The 19,138-nt window shown below is 40.5% G+C and overlaps 1 protein-coding gene across 2 annotated transcripts in view; it reads left to right on the top strand.

Annotated features, from left to right (window-relative positions):
• The window catches only part of myo3a (myosin IIIA), a 390,102-nt gene that overhangs the window by 315,057 nt on the left and 55,907 nt on the right, over window positions 1-19,138 (top strand). For both annotated transcript variants that reach the window (XM_039753913.1, XM_039753915.1), the window contains one exon: window positions 6,854-6,995. In XM_039753913.1, the coding sequence (XP_039609847.1) occupies window positions 6,854-6,995 (142 nt within the window). The remainder of the gene's footprint in view (window positions 1-6,853; window positions 6,996-19,138) is intronic.

Genomic DNA, 19,138 nt, shown 5'->3' with positions numbered 1-19,138 from the left:
GTTAGGCTTATCGTGAGATTCTTTATGGAACTGTGGGTGTTTTTGCCTGTGTACCTGCAATGGCATGAAACGCCACTTTTATTGTCTGCACATGCAGGTGTGTCCAGGAAACACAATTGAAACCCGAAGGAAATATTTCAGAGACAAACAGACTTTACAAATTGCCTGGCAAACTGCACTTTTAGACAGATTTTCCACATCACCTACAGTGTATAATAAAGTGCCGCTTGCAAAAAACCTCAAAGCAATGCATACTGTCTGTGTGGTTGTGAGAGCCCAACTTCGCCGAGTTTGACTTCGAATATAAGGTGCTAATAAATCTTTAAGGTACAATATTCCCACCCGGTTAAAGCGGTATCTTTCGAAAATAATTTCATCCGGGAACAATAAAGGGTCTTGCTGATCACACAAAACCCTCTCTATATGAAATTCTCTTCTTATAATTTGCGTACCGATAGCAATTGGTCGCTCATTCATGAACGGCGAAGCTCTTACTGAATGAATTCCATGCACGGACACTGATTAAGTGTGTGAGCTAATCCTTGTTTACATCGAAGAAACCTGCTCCGAGCAGGTTTGAGAATTTGGATGTGCTGCTATGACAACACATCCAGCAAAAGTTCAAAAAACCGACAGATCAAAGATCAGGCCAAATCGTCAACTGTTACATCCGGCTAAACAAGTAATCCACGTACGAAAAATACCCCCCTGCTGGTTTGTAGGGCTCATTTTTCCATGGACGACTACTTACAGGCAAAGAGGAAAACAAAAATGTACCTGATCGTTCATTGCTGAAGACTACTGAAGTTCCAATCGTTTTCCCGGAGAGAGATTGCACTCCAGCTGCAAGTGAAGTAGGGTGAAAAATATAATGTATTAGCAATGCAAATGTCATTTAGTTGCAAGCTGAATGCTCAGCAGATAAGTAGTTCTTATGTACTGCACACGGATACAATCATTAGTGCTGCGTCTTCATTGTTCTACCTTCCTCGGTTTGAATCTCATGTCTGTGTGAAATTTGCACATCCTTCACGAGTTAGAGTTGTGTTTTCTCCCAATTGTGCAAAGGCACGTAGCTAATGTGATGCCGTGTTGAGCAGTCACTAAGTGAGCCTGGGAAAACCACGCCAATGGGGGAGAAAAGTTATTGCAGAGGAAGATAAGCCGTGAGGTACAGCGTCTTCTTTTAAAATGGCTGAATCTCATAAAATTAGTAGGGTTTTTTTATTGTAAATGATATGTATAAGCTATTTTACAAAGTAGGGAAATCTCAAGACACAGATCAATGCTCAGTAAATTTCTTGGCTTGAAAAATTATTATTCTGTAAGTTTTTACATTTTTTTTTACTGTCACAACCTGTTACCGTATGGCTTCCATTATAAAACACCAGGAAAGACAAGATTTTTTTTTTTTAAATTATAGAAAATGCTTGACTTTAGAACACAATTTTGTCTGGTAAATTCATATATGTTTGTAAAGAAATAACTTCAATTTAAAAAATAACAAACCTATCCTTTAAGCCACAAAAATAAACTTTAATGTTCCAAAATAAAAGGGAAACCCTCAGCTTATATAAAAAATCGGAAGTGGTCTCCCCTAGACTTTCTCGTATACTCAGATATAGGGATGGATATTTGAGAAGTAAACCACAAGACAATGATTATATTTTTATATTATGTACAATAAAGAGCCATCAACAACAAATCAAATCAGAATTGGTCAACATTGGCTTGTATAAGGTGAGTATCCCCAATCCGAAATTCCAAAATCTGAAATGCTCAAAAGCTGAAACTTTTTGAGCACTGACATGGCATTACAAGCGGAAAATTCCACACTATGGGTCTCTTTTGTAAAAGTTTGCTTAGAACTGAGTGAGAAAATATATATATGCCAAAACACATGAAAATGCATACGCTAAACAAATATGATTGATGAAACATGGTGTGTGTGCATTTTTATGCAGTTTACCATTATAAATCTCTGTCATCTTATAAATGTGTACCCAGTGAAGCTTAGACACACAAACCACAAGACAATGATTATATTTTTATATTATGTACAATAAAGAGCCATCAACAACAAATCAAATCAAATTAATAATATATTGAACAATTATTACAGAAGTAAATTTGAATAAATCGGACAGTACAGCTACATGAATAAAAGGGAAAGTACCACTTCCAGTTAGCAGAAATACCCAAAAGTTGATAGAAATCTATGTTTTGTACTTATATGCAAAAAAGTTATCGTTATTACACACACACACACAGACAGACACACAGACACAATTCCAAAAATGGTATTTTCGGACTCAGGGAGGTCTAAAATGTCGAGATTCATCAAAATCTCGACATCGAATCTTTGGACGATTCCAATACTCTCCCTGTACTTCGTATACAAGAAAGTAAAAAGGGCAAGCAAAAAACCTTTATGAATTAAGATTTATTAACAAATAGCAAACAATTAACACAACAATATTAAACAGAGCAAGAAAGGGGCAAAAAAGTTTCACCTAAAAGGCAATCCACAGCAGACAAGTCCAATCTGCAAACCAGAAAGAGAATTCAATAACAAAACAAAAGAAAATCCAAAAATAATAGTAAATTCAAACAGAACACAATACTTACGTGAAACTCCACTATAAATGAATGATCTTCGGCTCCTGAGTTTTCTCAGCAGACTGTATATAGTCAGAGGGAGGAGTCAGGAGTGGTGATATCAAGGTGGCTCCACCCATAAAGAACAAAGAACATAACTATATTTAAAGGGAGAGTAGGGCATTAGAAAATTACATATTAAACCAACAGAAATAACATAAAAGCAAAAAAATAATAACTTAAAATAAACAAAAATAATAATACAGTAATCCCTCACTATATCGCGCTTCGACTTTCGCGGCTTCACTCTATCGCGGATTTTAAATGTAAGCACATCTAAATATATATCACGGATTTTTCGCTGGTTTGCGGATATCTGCGGACAATGGGTCTTTTAATTTATGGTACATGCTTCCTCAGTTTGTTTGCCCAGTTGATTTCATACAAGGGACGCTATTGGCAGATGGCTTAGAAGCTACCCAATCAGAGCATGTATTACATATTAACTAAAACTCCTCAATGCTATAAGATATGCTTCCCGTGCGGTGCTCGATTGTTTGCTTATCTCTGCCTCTATCTCACCCTCTCTGACATTCTCTGCGCCTGACAGAGGAGGTGTGAGCAGAGGGGCTGTTTGCACAGAAGCTGTTTGCCTAGAGGATACGGACGCACCTCTAAGAAATGCCGCTTTATCGTGGTGCTTCCAAAAGTACACTTAATGATTTTTTGATTGTTGCTTTAATCTCGCTCTCTCTCTCTGATGTTCTCTGCACCTAACGGAGGAGATGTGAGCAGAGGGGCTGTTTGCACAGAGGCTGTTTGCTTAGAAGATACTGACGCTCCTCTAAAAAATGCCGCGGCAAACTTAAAAGCACAAGTATTGATTTTTTGATTGTTTGCTTTTCTTTGCGAGCGCTCTCTCTCTCTCTCTCTGAAATTCTCTGCTCCTTTGAAGAGAAGATATGTTTGCATTCTTTTATTTGTGAGAAAGAACTGTCATCTCCGTCTTGTCATGCAGCACAGTTTAAACTTTTGACTAAAGGGTGTTATTTCATGTCTAGAGGGCTCTAATAATGTTAACAGTGTGGGAGAGTTTATAAGGGCTTAAAATGTATAAAAATAACCATACAAACATATGATTTCTACTTCGCGGATTTTCATCTATCGCAGGGGGTTCTGGAACGCAACCCCCGCGATCGAGGAGGGATTACTGTAAACCATAAAATACACATAATTTCAATCCGATACATAACAGCAATTGCCTAGCAGTCCCACCCTGATTTGGTTCCTGCCTTTTACCCAAAGCTTCCAGGCAGACTCCAGCTTTCAGTGACTTGTAAACTGAATTAAGCGGCTTTGAAAAGTGAATGAATTTATATTCACAGAACAAGGTATTTGATAATAGCAGCACCTCTAACATTGATAAAACAGTAACAAGAAAAACTTATTGAAGCACATATTGACAATATTTTGCTGAAAAATCTGATTTCTTGTGTTAATAATCTCAGGCTTGGTTAACCACTAAATTTCCAGCCTAATGCTTCTCAAAATCCCATATATAATTCTAACAAGGAGTGGATACAAAAACACAAAGTCAATTGGTATTGATCGGCCATCCCTTTGTTCACATTTTGTGATTGGAACTCATGGAAGCAGTTCAGAAAACACAAATAAGCAAAGACCCCGAGGAGCTGACTGGAAAGACAATTGGAAGCAAGTTCTGCTGCAGGGGGAGTGAAACAAAAAGGTCCCCGATTCCAAAAAGGCCATGTTTTAACATTTACAAAATGTAAGAAAATGGATGGGTGTGTAATTAGGACTGAAATTTTAAAAGGTTCATACGTGGTAATGTGCTTATTTAAAGTATTTAGTCGTATTTATTTCCCATATGAAACAGTAAAAATGACAAGAAAAATATATTTTAATCATTATAAATATTAACATTTTGCCTAGAAAGACGTCATCATCAGACTGTTGTTTCTCCTATTTTCATTTTGCTTTAGGGACTTTAGTAGTCAAGGAGTCTCGTGGTTTCATCTGTTTTGGTGCTGGATATATCTTTAACAATGCTATTAAAAGACGCCATAATGTTTTCTTATGGGCGCCACCATTTTAAACAGTATTTGAGGATGGTTGCTATGTCATTGTTAGGCAAGTTCAATCAGAAGTGTGCGGCCCATAACATACCAGGGACAAGAAGACAAAAAGGTTGTGTTGTGCACTTCCTTTATTGTATTCAACCCAAAGCTTAAAATTTTAAATCCTTACTTGATTTGAAATATTTCTCGTTAATGAATTCAAGCTCTGCTTTTTCACTACGATTTCAGATAACCGTTTTGCCTGGTGATGTGTGTGTTTATTGGTTTTTGAATTTCCACCCTCTGTATTTGACTACGATTGACACACATATTGAGTCTTGGCTTTTTGTTTTTTTGACTTCGTTATTATTACCCACTGCTTGCTGCTTTGGTTAATATTCATCTCCTGATTCCTTTTTCTAACTAATTTCTGATAAAGTCCTGTGTTAAAATTATCTATTGAGTTTTTTTAACTGAAGACAGGACTCTTAACCAATGAATGAGGGGGAGACACGGATCTTCCATTCAAAAAGGTACTCCCATGTGAATTTGAGTATACAACTGGAAAACTGATACATTGATTATGCAACACAAGTAATGTGAGCTGTTTCTTCCTTTTTTCCATGGACATTTTCACATCTTTTGTAGTTATAGAGAATTGGTCAACATTGGCTTGTATAAGGTGAGTATCCCCAATCCGAAATTCCAAAATCTGAAATGCTCAAAAGCTGAAACTTTTTGAGCACCGACATGGCATTACAAGCGGAAAATTCCACACTATGGGTCTCTTTTCTAAAAGTTTGCTTAGAACTGAGTGTGAAAATATATATATGCCAAAACACATGAAAATCCATACGCTAAACAAATATGATTGATGAAACATGGTGTGTGTGCATTTTTATGCAGTTTACCATTATACATCTCTGTCATCTTATAAATGTGTACCCAGTGAAGCTTAGACACACAATTGACGGTTTGGTGGTTTGGGGACCTCCTTGATGTATTACGAGCATAAGGTTATCACAACCCAGATTAAAGGAATTGCATCTCCAAAGTAAGAAGTGCCTGCTCTGTCCTTTCTTCTACTGTATAATTCCTCTGTGTTCTGAGACTAGGCCAAGCTGTCATTAATGTGGACCCCCAAGTACTTGTAGGAGTCAACCACCTCTACGTCCATTCCCCTGAATAGGAACCAGAAATGGAGGCTCCTTGGTGCAGCAAAGTTCAATAAGCAGTTCCTTGGTTTTGCTGATGTTTAGTTGAAGACAATTCACAAAGTTCTCCCCCTGACTCCTCTCCTCTGTCTCATCCCTGTTTAATCAATACACCCCAAAAGTGCAGAATCATTGGAGAATTTCTGCAAGTGCCATGACCTGCTGTTATATTTATCATTGGAGATGTGCAGAGTGAAGAGTAAAGCAGAGAGTCCTGCACCTTGTGGTGGTCCAGTGTTGCTCACACAATCCTTGAGTCTCACGAAGTTCGGTCTGCCCGACAGATAGTCCATCATCCAGGACACCACAGGTTCATCCACCTACATATCTCTGAGGTGACCCCTTTAACAGGGATGGCTGGATGGTACTGAAGGTGCTGGAGAAATCAAAACACATCATCCTCACAGTGCAGTCAGCTTTGTCCAGCCTTGTGGAGCAGATAAATAACTCCATCTTTGTCTGATAGGCAAACTTATGGAAATGCAGGTGATCTCCCACAAGAGGACTCCTATAGCTTAGGACAAGCTTTGTGAAGTTCTTCATGATGTGATATGTAAGGGCCACTGGTCTGTAGTCATTAGGTGAACAGGTGTTTGCCTTCTTTGAAACAGGAACAATGAGGTTTGTTTTTCATAGCAGTTGCAATCTCTGAGCCTTAGGGGCAAACAGAACAGGCAACAGAGGTCACCACAAAGTTGTTCAGCACAGGACACCACAGGCTCATCCATATGAGTTTACTTCTTAACAGAGATGGCTAGATGGTACTGATGGTACAGGAGAAATTAAAGAACATAATCCTCAAAGTGCTACCAGCTCAAGTAAACTCACAGGTTGATTTTTGATGTACTTACCTTTTGGTACCGCTGTACATAGGGGTTTATCGTGAGGGAGAGCAAACATAATTTCTAAAAGTATAAATGTGTTTTGTTTTTTAACATTATGTCCAAAATTGAATTCTTGCAGATCACTCATTTTTCCGAGAACTACTTGGCTCTGCAGCAGAAACTGAATGAAATAATTCTGGCTCGTCAGCTGAAGCCCTTAAATCATGGTGTTTACGTCAAAGAGAAACAGATGAATGGATATCCGAAACACCAGCCACAAGGTATGTAGTGTACTGAGATGTTAATGCTTGTTGAGCAGAGCCTTCTGCACTTGGGCAGTTAAGTTTTAAAAAACGTTTGATGAGCAAGCAAATGGAGGGCTGAAAATGTGGTTCGTAGCAGAAAAGAATTCTAAATTCAGGTAGCATGGAATATAACGGTACTATTTATAAATGGCCAGAGAAATGCCGTACAGGAGCTTTAGAGGGTGCCTTCACTGATTACGGGAGAGCTGCTTTTAGTATCCATGTTAGTAAACGGGGTCAGCAGCAGGGTCTGTGAAAATCCTGCAGTGGGGTTATTCTGGTGACATCAGTCTCGATCTGAATAACTTTGTGAAAACCCACTGGATACCAGCCAGGCCTACAGGTAGCAGATGAACAACTCTAAAGGGTCAATTTGTAAAGGCAACCCAAAAATAATCTTTTTATTTTTTATTTTTTTTTATAAGTTACTTACCCCATATAATTTTCAGTAACGATCGAGAAAATGTTTTAATATCATGTTTTCAAGCAGAACAAAAAAAAACATTTAGTATATAATGGAGCCTAATGGCAAGCCATGTAGCACAATGACAAACAATTTGAAAAACATCCATGTGAAAAAGAAAAAATTACTTGTGTCCATTTTCCAGTCGTATAATTAAAACGCGTAAAACATATTCAAATTAAAATCAAACTAAATAAAATTTTATCTACCTGCATACTGTACAATATGTAGTGAAGTGCTTATTCATTTTTTTTCTAAATCAGTGGTTCTCAACCTGTGGGGCGGGCCCACCTAGGGGGGCGCAAAGTAACAAAAAGGGGGGTGTGAAGATGTGGAAAAAAAAACAAGAATCGAAAATATGAAAAATACATCTATTGAAACCAAAACAAATTAACTTAAACTACATTCTGATACTAGAAAAATAAATATAGAGTTAGATAAATGTCAATAAAAGTTAAGTAGGTATAATAAAATATGCATCTATGATATATAATTAATTTAAAAAAGAACAAATTGGTATTAGTGGGCACCTTTCAAAAAAAACATTAGGGGGCGCGATTAAAACTGGGGGAGGAGACGATCTTCAATTGAAAAGCATAGAATTATTAGGCTTCATTAAATCAATCTTTTCTTCTCTCATTCAGCCATCGCTGCAAACTACATGAAGTAAATAACACACACATATATTTACATGTATAAAATCCATCATCTGCCTGTCTGTCTGTCTGTCCATCCATGAGAGAACTACTTAACGGATTTAGATTGTGTTTTTTTCTATAATTTGCTTGAACATTCCAGATGATTTTGCGACTTTTCTCATTGCGCTAAGTATCATAGTTTGTTTGCAGGAACAATTTATTCACGCTAATCTGAGAGAGAGGCTGCGGGCCAAGAGGAAGAGGAGTGCGACGTCAGTAGTGGGGAGCCGGGCAGGGCCAACCTCACTTACGAGCCAGCCTCCGTTCGAATCGGCCTAGCTCTCGCAACATTTTGGAGAGTATCCACTTAGCTTGTTTCACTACTACGCAGGCAGAGTCACAGGGTACAGCTAGTATCTATATATATATAATTCACTAAGGCAAGACACCCATGGAAAGCACACCGGAAGGGGTGTGGATTCACTAAACCGCCGACAAGTGAGACACCTATGTCGCGCGCAGGAAGGAGCCATGCCCACCAACTCCAAGACCATTGGATACGACGACAACTCACAGAGCCACGCCCACCAACTCGGACGCGACGACACAGAAAAACCGGCGTCATTTATATTCGTCTGTCGTAGAGATCACATGCACCTCCGAGACACGTTGACTGTTCATAGAGGCATGTTTCTCGTGGAGGTGAATCGCCCTATGCAGCGTGTAAAACTGTTTGCGAGGGGTTTCACAAGGGATCCTTAAAACATTCCTTTACAACTGAGGTTAAAACACAATGAAGTGAGCAGTCTTTAAAAAATGAGTTTTCGGTTACGACGCACGACCGCATGCACGATAGCAAACTGTTTTACACGCTACATACAGCAATTCACATCCGCAACAAGCATGCGTCTTCTTAGATGCTCCTGCCATTTGTAAACACCCCCCTCCCACCTCGCTGCTACCGTGGTCGGGTGTCTTGGTGGATTATATATAGAAAGGCAGCCAAAACCGCACAGAGCAATGAAAAGTCTACGTGAGTCACAGCTGCATCTGGACTGTGCAAAGACGACAACGACTCGAGTGACGAGCTGGACGTGGGCACATGAGCAGGCAGTGCATACTGAACGAGAAATCAGCAGACTAGCATGACGGAGGGAGCGAGTGGACATTCTTCTCCTCTCCTCCCGTTCCACCCTCCGCACCTGAGCGCCGCACGGACGATTGTGTGTTGGTTCGTTCCGTGCTTTGTTACAATGTTGCTTTTCTTGCTGATTTATTACATTACCGATTTTTCAAATGTTAATTTTCTCCCTGTGCTTAAAAATTATTTAAAAAACGGCCTAATTATGCGGTGTATGGTACGCCATGGGTTGGCTAGTATATATATATATACTAGTTGTGTAAGCCTGTGCTGTAAAAAAAAACAGACTCCAGGAAACTATTGAAATAAAAAAAAAAATTTAAATGCAGAGTTGGCAGTTTCGTTTTGCAGACATGCTCACCCCAAGTCTATCAGCGGCTAAGCGAGTTTCTCTCTCCTTGGAGGTTTCGTTTTGCTGATGTGCTCACCTCGCTTGTGTATTAGCGGCTAACTGAGTTTCTCTTTTCTTGGCGGTTTTACTTTGGCGACAGGGTCGCTTTCTTTCATCTTCATGCTGTAGCCTCACACCTCTTTCTTCTTCCAACTTGTTAACTTGGGGCCACCTTGCCGGGTCTTTGAGCTTCATGCTGTAACCTCTCATTTCTGGGCCGGACAGACAGACACACACACTTCCACGCATAGACGTTTATATATAAGATATTTACTTTTTGGGTGGCATATTTCTTTAAGGATGCAGTTGCTCCAAAAATGACTACAGTTAGGTTACTGGTTGCCTGGTGGCCTTTGGATTTTGTAAGCCCTGACAATCAACTGCAGGATGAACCACTAAATACTCATGTTAGGAGCTACAGGTACTACTGAAAGAAAAAAAATAGGAGGTGAGTGTGTGCGTTAGTTCTGTGATTTAAATGTTGAGGTGAACAAGTGAGGCCAGAGTTTTTAGTCCCCACAAGCCAGCAGGATTCCTGTTTCCTTTGTGCTTGATTTGAAACTTAATTATGTTTGAAATTTGTCTAAATTTGTCAGAGGGTTAGGACCGCCAGTAAAAAATCAAATATCAATATAAGTAAACCTCGAAATAACATAAAACTTCACATGCCTATATTACTGATTCCTATTTTTTCAAATTTTGTGAAAAAAGTAATTTTGACCCCTTGTATCCCATTAGAGGGTGAACCCCTGGTGTCAGTTGATGTGACACGCGGAACTTTATATCTTTCTGATCAGTTCTGATGGAGACACCTATTGGTTTATTCTTCATCATAAAGGTGTAATTTCCTGCACAAACCATGGTCCAACAATGGCCTGAAAATGAGAGGTTTTCAGGTTCAGAGGGCCAAAAAAGTGTGAGCACTCCAAAAACCTCAACTTATTTTGTAACTAGACACCAAGAACAGTTGAACGGCATATCACATGTGGAGGGTGTTTTTTTTTTAAGAATCTCAAGGCGCTGGACAAAAAAGACTGAAGTGATTTCAAAGCATTCAGAAGGGATTCCTATGAACAGAAAAATCAAAGTGTTGGAATGGCCAAGTCAAAGTCCAGGCCTCAATCCCACTGAAATGCTGTAGCAGGATGTTAAGAGAGCTGATGACCTTAAGCATCAGTGAACTGAGGCAATGATTTTAAACCTGGAATGTTTTAGATCAGGGTGGCACAGTGGGTAGAACTGCTGCCTCGCAGTTAGAAAACCTGGGATTCGCTTCCCGGGTCCTCCCTGAATGGAGTTTGCATGTTCTCCCCGTGTCTGCGTGGGTTTCCTCCCACAGTCCAAAGACATACAGGTTAGGTGCATTGGCGATTCTAAATTGTCCCTGGTGGGTGTGTGAGTGTGCCCTGAAGTGGGCTGGTGCCCTGCCCGGGGTTTTTTTTCCTGCCTTGTGCCCTGTGTTGACTGGGATTGGCTCCAGCAGACCCCTGTGACCCTGTAGTTAGGATATAGTGGATTGGATAATGGATGGATGGATGTTTTAGATCTGGAAGGTTGCTGATTAAAATCCCATTACTGCCAGAATCCATTGGGCCCTTGACAAAGACCCTTATCCTGAAAATTTATACGGTGTAAAATGGCTGACCCTGCACTCTGACACCCAAAGGTCATGCAAAAAGACAGCTTCCCCTCTGGGATTAATGAAGTATATCAAAGAACAAAAAATTATAAAAATGCTAAATTTTAGGGTGCACTTCTTTTTCCCCACCTGGTTTTTGAATGTTTGCTTAATTTTAGGACATATTGAAATCTGTTCTGTATTATTAGGTACCTGAGGCTCGATTTATAGAAGTTAGTGCTGCCAACACCATTGTGGTTTAATAATAGTAAGAATAATACATCTTTACATTTATATAGCCCTTTTGTCACTGCTCAAAGAGTTTTTCATAGTACGTGAAGAGCCACTTCAACCACCACTAAAGTGCAGCATCCACCTGGGTGATGTGACGGCAGCCATTTTTGCAGCCGCACGATCACCACACATTAGCTCAGGGGTCCCCAACTCCGGTCCCGGAGGCCCCCAGTGGCTGCAGGTTTCCCTTCTAACCCTTTTCTTAATTAGTGACTTGTTTTTGCTGCTAATTAACTTTATTTGAATTAATTTTATTTGACTTGCTCTTGAAGACTCAGACCCCTTAATTGTTTTTTTTTTCCTTAATTAGCAGCCAAACTATAACAAGATACAAAATGAGCCAAAACATGACCAGCAAACTGTGTCCATCATCTCAAAATAAAGAAAGATAAAGGTCTCGGGAATGTGTGATCTGCTCAGGTCCCCAAAACATTTTAACAGAAAAGAGAAAATCAACAATTACAGAAATGGCTGCTATTGCACAATGAGAGTAGCAACAAGCCACGAAATTAAAGAGTGGGTTTAATTAACAACGAGAATCAGCGCCTAATTAAGTGACTGGTTGGAGTAAAATTGGTTGGAGTTTGAGGCCCTGTCGGTCTTCTGTTGGCTCACTCACATCACATTTAATTTCTGGTTGGGTGCCATTTAAGAAAAGAAATGAAGCAATTCAGAGGAACGAAGAAGAAATTCAGGGAACCGAATCTTCAAAAACAAGTCAATTAAAATGAAAAGAGAAGGAGTTAATTATCAGCAAAAACAGGTCACTAATTACGAAGAGGCTTAGAATGAAAGCCGGCAGTCATTGGGGCCCTCCAGGACCAGAGTTGAGGACCCCTGCATTAGCTGTTAGTGGATGATTACGGGACCTGAATGACTAGGCCATGGTGGGCAATTTAGCCAGGACATCAAGATACACTCTACTCTTTATAAAGGATACCCAATGATCTTTAATAACCACAGAGAGTCAGGACCTCAGTTTTACATCTCATTTGAAGGACGGCACCATTTTTACAGCACAGTGTCCCGCTCACTGCACTGGGGGATTAGGATCCACACACAGATAACAGGGTGAGCACCCCCTGCTGGCCTCACCAGCACCTCTTCCAGCAGGAACCCAAGCTTTTCCTCCATGGTTTCCCATCCACATACTGGTCGGGCCTGAACGTGCTTAGCTTGATGACCTCTTCTGAGGTGCATGTGGTCAGGTATTTAGACCCCGATTTGAGGGGGTACTTTCTTTCTATTTCCCATGACTGGGACCTCTTATGAATGTAAATGTTTCATTATTGTGTACTTTTCTTTTTCTGTTTATCAGCTGTAATAGATAGACTCTGGACCTTTCATCAGGGAAGAGTACAACATGAAAGTTAATTGAATAAACTTCCATTAATGACTGGCATTCCACTCAAGTTTAATTTCTGCCTGACTCAATTATTCAGTTTTCTAAATATGACAAATAGTGTCTTGCTTTGATTCTTAACGATGAAATCACCCCAGTGCTGTTTCAAACCTCGGTTGTTTCGCTCTCCTTGGCTATTTAAAAATTCAAAGTCATACGCTGATTTACTCCTATAGTGCAAGGAGAATACAGTCCTGGCATCCATCTTAACTTTCTGTCTGAAATGGTATTGAAATTCAATCTTTACCAATCTATCATCTTGCCAACTTTTATCTTCCACCTGCCTGCAAATGGGGGAAGCAATTATTCACCATCCCCACTTTGGAACAAATCGTTTGCTGTTCCTTGTGGGAGGAGACAGGACATTTATAGACCATCTCCCAATTTTTATTTTTTTTTGTATCATGCCGGATGGCTGATTCATGTCACAGTAATTGTTGACTGCAAAGTTTCTAGTGGAAAACAAATATCCCACTTACACAGAAGTGTTGCTTGAGCAGTATTTCTCTAGAAAGCTTCCTAATCAGCCATTAAACCAATCGTTATAAAGGACGCACCAAGCGTGCAGTTGATTACCTGTACCTTGAAGAAATTTGGATTTCTTTGAACTTTGACTCGGTTTACATGTACGTAAAAAAACTGGGATAAGGTGAGCAACCCATGTGAAACAAGAAGCAGACACGGGGGGTAAAAAAGGTTTGGGGCATGTCAGTGACCCCTGTATAATGAAAATAAATCAAAAGAGAAAAGAGAACGATCTTCTGACAAAGATATCACTGACGTCTTTTCAGACGAGAGTCCGATACTCAACTGACTCAAAGATGGCCAAACGTCTGGTCATAAGGGTTCCAAAGGGAATGGGCAACGGATATGATGTCAGTAGAGGAACTGTGGCATTCGAGCAATGGTTGATTGGTATTAATAGGTCCAAAGTGTGCCAATGATCTGAGGGAAAGTTTTAAAGAGGAGTGGGCCAACTTTGGCCAACATTTCTCCAAAATGGCATCAGGGACTGAGAAAATCCTATAGATCTGTTGGGCCCTTCAACAAGACCCTTAACCTGAAAATTGCTCCAGGGATGATGTACAATGGCTGACCCTGCGCTTTGACCTCCAAAGGTCATGTGAAAAGACAGCTTCCCCTCTAGAATTAATAAAATATATCAAATGAAAAAAAAAATGTTAAATTATTATTATTAATAATAATTATTATTATTATTAAATTATAGGATGCACTTATTTTTTTCCTCACATGGTTTTCGAATGTTTGCTTAATTTTAGGAGATATTGAAATCTGTTCTGTTTTATTTGGTACCTGAGGCTCGATTTATAGAAGTTAAATCACCATAGTGATTTAATAATAGTGAGAATAATTATTCTTTACATTTATATAGCCCTTTTCTCACTGCTCAAATAATTTTTCATAGTGAATGACTACAGGAAGGTACTGGTTGCCTGGTGGCCTTTGGATTTCGTAAGGATGGCCCTGAAAATCAACTGCAGGATGAACCATTAAGTACTCATTTTAGGAGTTACAGGTACTATTGAAAGGAAAAAAATAAGAGGTGAGTGAGAGCATTAGATCTGTGATCGAAATGTTGAGGTGAACACGCAAGTTCAGCGTTTCAGAGTCCCCGTAAGCCAGCCGGATTCCTGTTTCCTTTGTGCTTACTTTGAAACTTAACTATGTTTGAAATTTGTCTAAATTTGTCAGAGGGCTGGGACCCCCAGTAAAGAATCAAATATCCAAAATATGATCATACTGGTGATAAGCAAACCTCGAAATAATATATAACTTCACTCCACATGCCTATATTACTGATCCCTATTTTTACAAAGTTTTGCGAAAAAGAGTCATTTTGACCCCTTGTTTCCTAATTAGAAGGGTGAACCCCTGGTGTCGGTTGATGTGACATGCACAGCTTCATGTCTTTCTAATCAGTTTTGATGGAGGCACCTATTGATTTACTCTTTATCATAAAGGTGTAATTTCGTGCACAAAATATGGTCCAAAAATGCCCTGTAAATGAGAGGTTTTCAGGTTTAGAGGGTCACAAAAATGTGAGAACTCCAAAAAACTCAACTTCTTTCGTGACTAGACATCAAGAACGGCTGAACGGCATATCAAATGTGGAGGTTTTGTTTTATGAATCTCCAGGATGAAGTGTTCAGAAGGGATTCCCATGAACATAACAATCAAAATGTTGGAATGGCCAAGTCAAAGTCCAGGCCTCAATCCTACCACTAATGTGTAGCATCCATGTGGATGATGTGACGGCAGCCATTTTTGCACCAGTACGCTCTCCACACATAGGGTGAGTGCCCCCTTGCTGGCTGTCTGATACTCAGCTGACTCAAGCATGGCCAGACTTCTGACCATATGGGTTCCAGAGGGGTGGGCAATGGATGAGACGTCAGTAGAAGAACCATGGCATTCAAGCAATGATTGATTGGTATTAATTAGTATTAAAGTGGGCCAAGAAAACATTCCCCCATACCATTACACCACCACCACGCCAGCTTGGACAACTGACTCAAGGCAGGTTGCGTGTATGGATTCATGCTGTTGGTGCCAAATTCTGCCCCTATCATTGGTGTGCCTCAGCAGAAATCAAAGTTCGTCAGACAAGACTGCGTTTTTCCTTTATTTACTTGTCCAGTTTTGATGAGCTTGTACCCACGGCAGCTTCAGTTGTATGTTCTTGGCAAACAGGAATGGAATCTGAAATGGTCTTCTGTTGCTGTAGCCCATCCGCCTCAAAGTCTGAAATGTTGTTGTGCATTCCGAGATGCTTTTGTGCTCATCACAGTTATTGGTTATCTGAGTTACCGTAGCCTTCCAGTCAACTCAAACCAATCTGGCCATTCTCCTCTGACCTGTTTCATCAATAAGGGGTTTTCATATACAGGACTTCCACTCGGTTTTGTTTCTTTTCTTCGCACCATTCTGAATAAATCCTGGAGACAGTTGTGCATGAAAATCCTAAGAGATTATCGGTTACAGAAATACGTCAACCACCTCATCTGGCACCAAAAAATATACCTCATTGGAAATCACTGAGGTCACATTTTTCCCCCAATCTGGTGTTCGAGGTGAACATAAACTGAAGCTCCAGGCCAAGTGATTTGCTCGATTAGTTAATTTCATGGATAAGCAGGCACAGATGTGCCTAATAATCTCCTGAGTGTATCTCCACACTCACCAGTTAACTTACCTTCAATGTCTTTGGGTTACACTGAGAAGTACCCACAGAGACACAAGGAGAATAACTAGCCCCCCTAATGTATATTAAGGCTCGATACATAGTGATTACTGTACTGGGTGCTTTCAGTGTGAGTTTGCTCTCTTATAGACTGGTGCCCAGTCTAGAGTTACTTCCTGCCTTGTGTCCAATGTTGCTTAGATGTGCTCCAGACCCCACAAGTCTGAATTGGGTTACATTGGATTTTGAAAGTTTTGTGCAAAGACAGGAACTAGGATAAGAACTGAATCCAGTTCACAAGAGGTTTAAAGCTATAGAGCTAAAAGCTGTGCCATTGTGCTGTGCTAATTCTCCTTAAATACAGGGTGGCACAGGGAAACGGGATATTTTCAATTGACGTTCAACCCTCTGTCTGGAGATGAGACTGTTCAGTGGATGCAGTGGATTAACCATGCTCAGCGTCCGTCACTCCGCCACAGATGTCAAACTGTCCAGCTCCGTGCCTACAACAGAGCCTGCCTTCCTCATCTGTTTGTCCAGGCGTGAGGCGTCCTTCTTCTTTATGCTGTCTCCCCAGCACACCACCACATAGAAGAGGGCGCTCGCCACAACCATCTGATAGAACATCTGCAGCATCTTATTCCAGATATTTAAGAACGCCAGTCTTCTAAGGAAGTATAGTCGGCTCTGTCCTCTCTTTCACAGAGCATCAGTATTGGCAGTCCTGTCCAATTTATCATCCAGCTGCACTCCCAGGTATTTATAGGTTTGTACCCTCTGCACACAGTCACCTCTGATGATCACAGGGTCCATGAGGGGCCTGGTCCTCCTAAAATCCACCACCAGCTCCTTGGTCATGCTGGTGTTCAGTTGTAGGTGGTTTGAGTCGCACCATTTAACACAGTCTTTGATTAGGTTCCTATACTCCTCCTCCTGCCCACTCCTGATGCAGCCCACAATAGCAGTATCGTCAGCAAACTTTTGCACATGGCATGACTCAGAGTTGTATTGGAAGTCTGATGTATATAGGCTGAACAGGACCGGAGAAAGCACAGTCCCCTGCGGTGCTCTTGTGCTGCTGACCACAATGTCAGACCTGCAGTTCCCGAGACGCACATACTGAGGTCTGTCTGTAAGATAGTCCACGATCCATGACACCAGGTGTGAGTCTACTCCCATCTCTGTCAGCTTGTCCCTAAGGAGCAGAAGTTGGATGGTGTTGAAGGCGCGAGAGAAGTCCAGAAACATAATTCTTACAGCACCACTGCCTCTGTCCAAGTGGGAGAGGGATCAGTGTAACATATAGATGTTGGCATCCTCCACTCCCACCTTCTCCTGGTATTCGAACTGTCACTGTCCATGGCTTGTTGTTAGCATAGCAGCATACTGTTCTTACTGGAACTACAATGTCCATACAGAAGTTGATGTAGTCAGTAGTGCAGTCAACAACCTCCTCAATGTTCTCACTATGTGACCCCTGCAGGATAACCCAGTCCGTAGTTTCAAAGCAGCTGGGCCTTTACAGTTTAACAAAATGGAGATTAAGAGGAGACCTGAGTGAAGTGTTTCAAATTATGAAGGGAATTAGTCAAGTGGATCGAGACTGTTATTTTAAAATGAGTTCATCAAGAACACGAGGACACAGTTGGAAACTCGTTATTAAAGGTAAATTTCACACAAACATTAGGAAGTTTTCCATTACACAGAGAACCATAGTCACTTGGAATAAGTGACCAAGTAGTTTCGTAGGAGGACTTCAGGGACTTTCAAAACTAGACTTTACACCATTAGATAGATAGATAGATAGATAGATAGATAGATAGATAGATAGATAGATAGATAGATAGATAGATAGATAGATAGATAGATAGATAGATAGATAGATAGATAGATAGATAGATAGATAGAGTGGCGACGTCCTCTCTTGCCCCAGAGTGATAACACTTAACCTCAGTCCAGCTTGTCAGGGGACCCCTAGAAGCTCATGTGTGAATCTGTATAGAGCTGAGCTATAACGTGACTGTGGTCTTCTGGCTCACCTGGTCCTTCTTTTACTTCCCACCATACTCTGCATTTGCTGTGGGAATACTTTGGCGACTGGTGGCAAGGAAGCAGTGGGGAGGAGGAAGAAATGTTGTTGTAGAATTCTGGTAATTCTGTTTAAACAGATGAAACATATAACTTAAAAGAGTGCTGATACAACTATCAGCCAACTGCACTGTCAGCGTTTCACTGTTTCTTAGTTCTGTAGCACTTAACAGACTGGTGTCCTGGTCGTCAATCAGGCGTCACCTTCCTGGGCCACTACTTTATATGGTGGGTTGACTAGAAGGGGGTGGGACTTGCTCTAGTTGTCACAGATGCATAGACGTGTCATCGCTGTGGAGAAAGGAGAGGATACCATTAGTGACAGCGCTCCCTCTTGCCCCGGAGTAGTAGTACTTAGCCTCAGTCAAGCTTGACAGGGGACCCCTGGACGCCCATGTGTGGTGTTCTGTAGAGTTGAGCTATTCGGTGATGGTGGTCTTGTGGTTCATCTGGTCCTTCTTTTACCCTCCAGTACACAAATACTCTATAGAGTTGACTGTAATGTGTTTGCCATCAGTAATTCAAATTAAAGACAGAGTAACTAAAACAATGTACAATTTGTCCAAAAGAGACAATGGTTCGTTTCATTGATTTTCTTTCCGCGCCATTCCTACGTGGCATCTGTGTTCATTTTTAAATCCAGCCAGAGCAGAATTTCAACTTGATTCTTCCTTCAAATTGACAATCAAAAGTGCTGTAAATACTCAGTTTGTTTCCTTTCTCTGCGTATAATTCATCATGATTGATCAAAGTTGTAACGTGATGGTGGCAATTCAAATTCTAACCACATTACTCTTTAGCTAAAAAGCCATTTCACAATAATCATTGCATTTCATTACTGGGGCTTCAGCAATTGTTACCATAAATGAAATCATTAACATG

The sequence above is a fragment of the Polypterus senegalus genome, chromosome 5, assembly GCF_016835505.1.
Source record: "Polypterus senegalus isolate Bchr_013 chromosome 5, ASM1683550v1, whole genome shotgun sequence".
Taxonomy (NCBI): Eukaryota; Metazoa; Chordata; class Cladistia; order Polypteriformes; family Polypteridae; genus Polypterus; species Polypterus senegalus.
The sequence above is the reverse complement of the archived record's forward strand: the minus strand, read 5'-3'. Positions and strand labels throughout refer to the sequence as shown.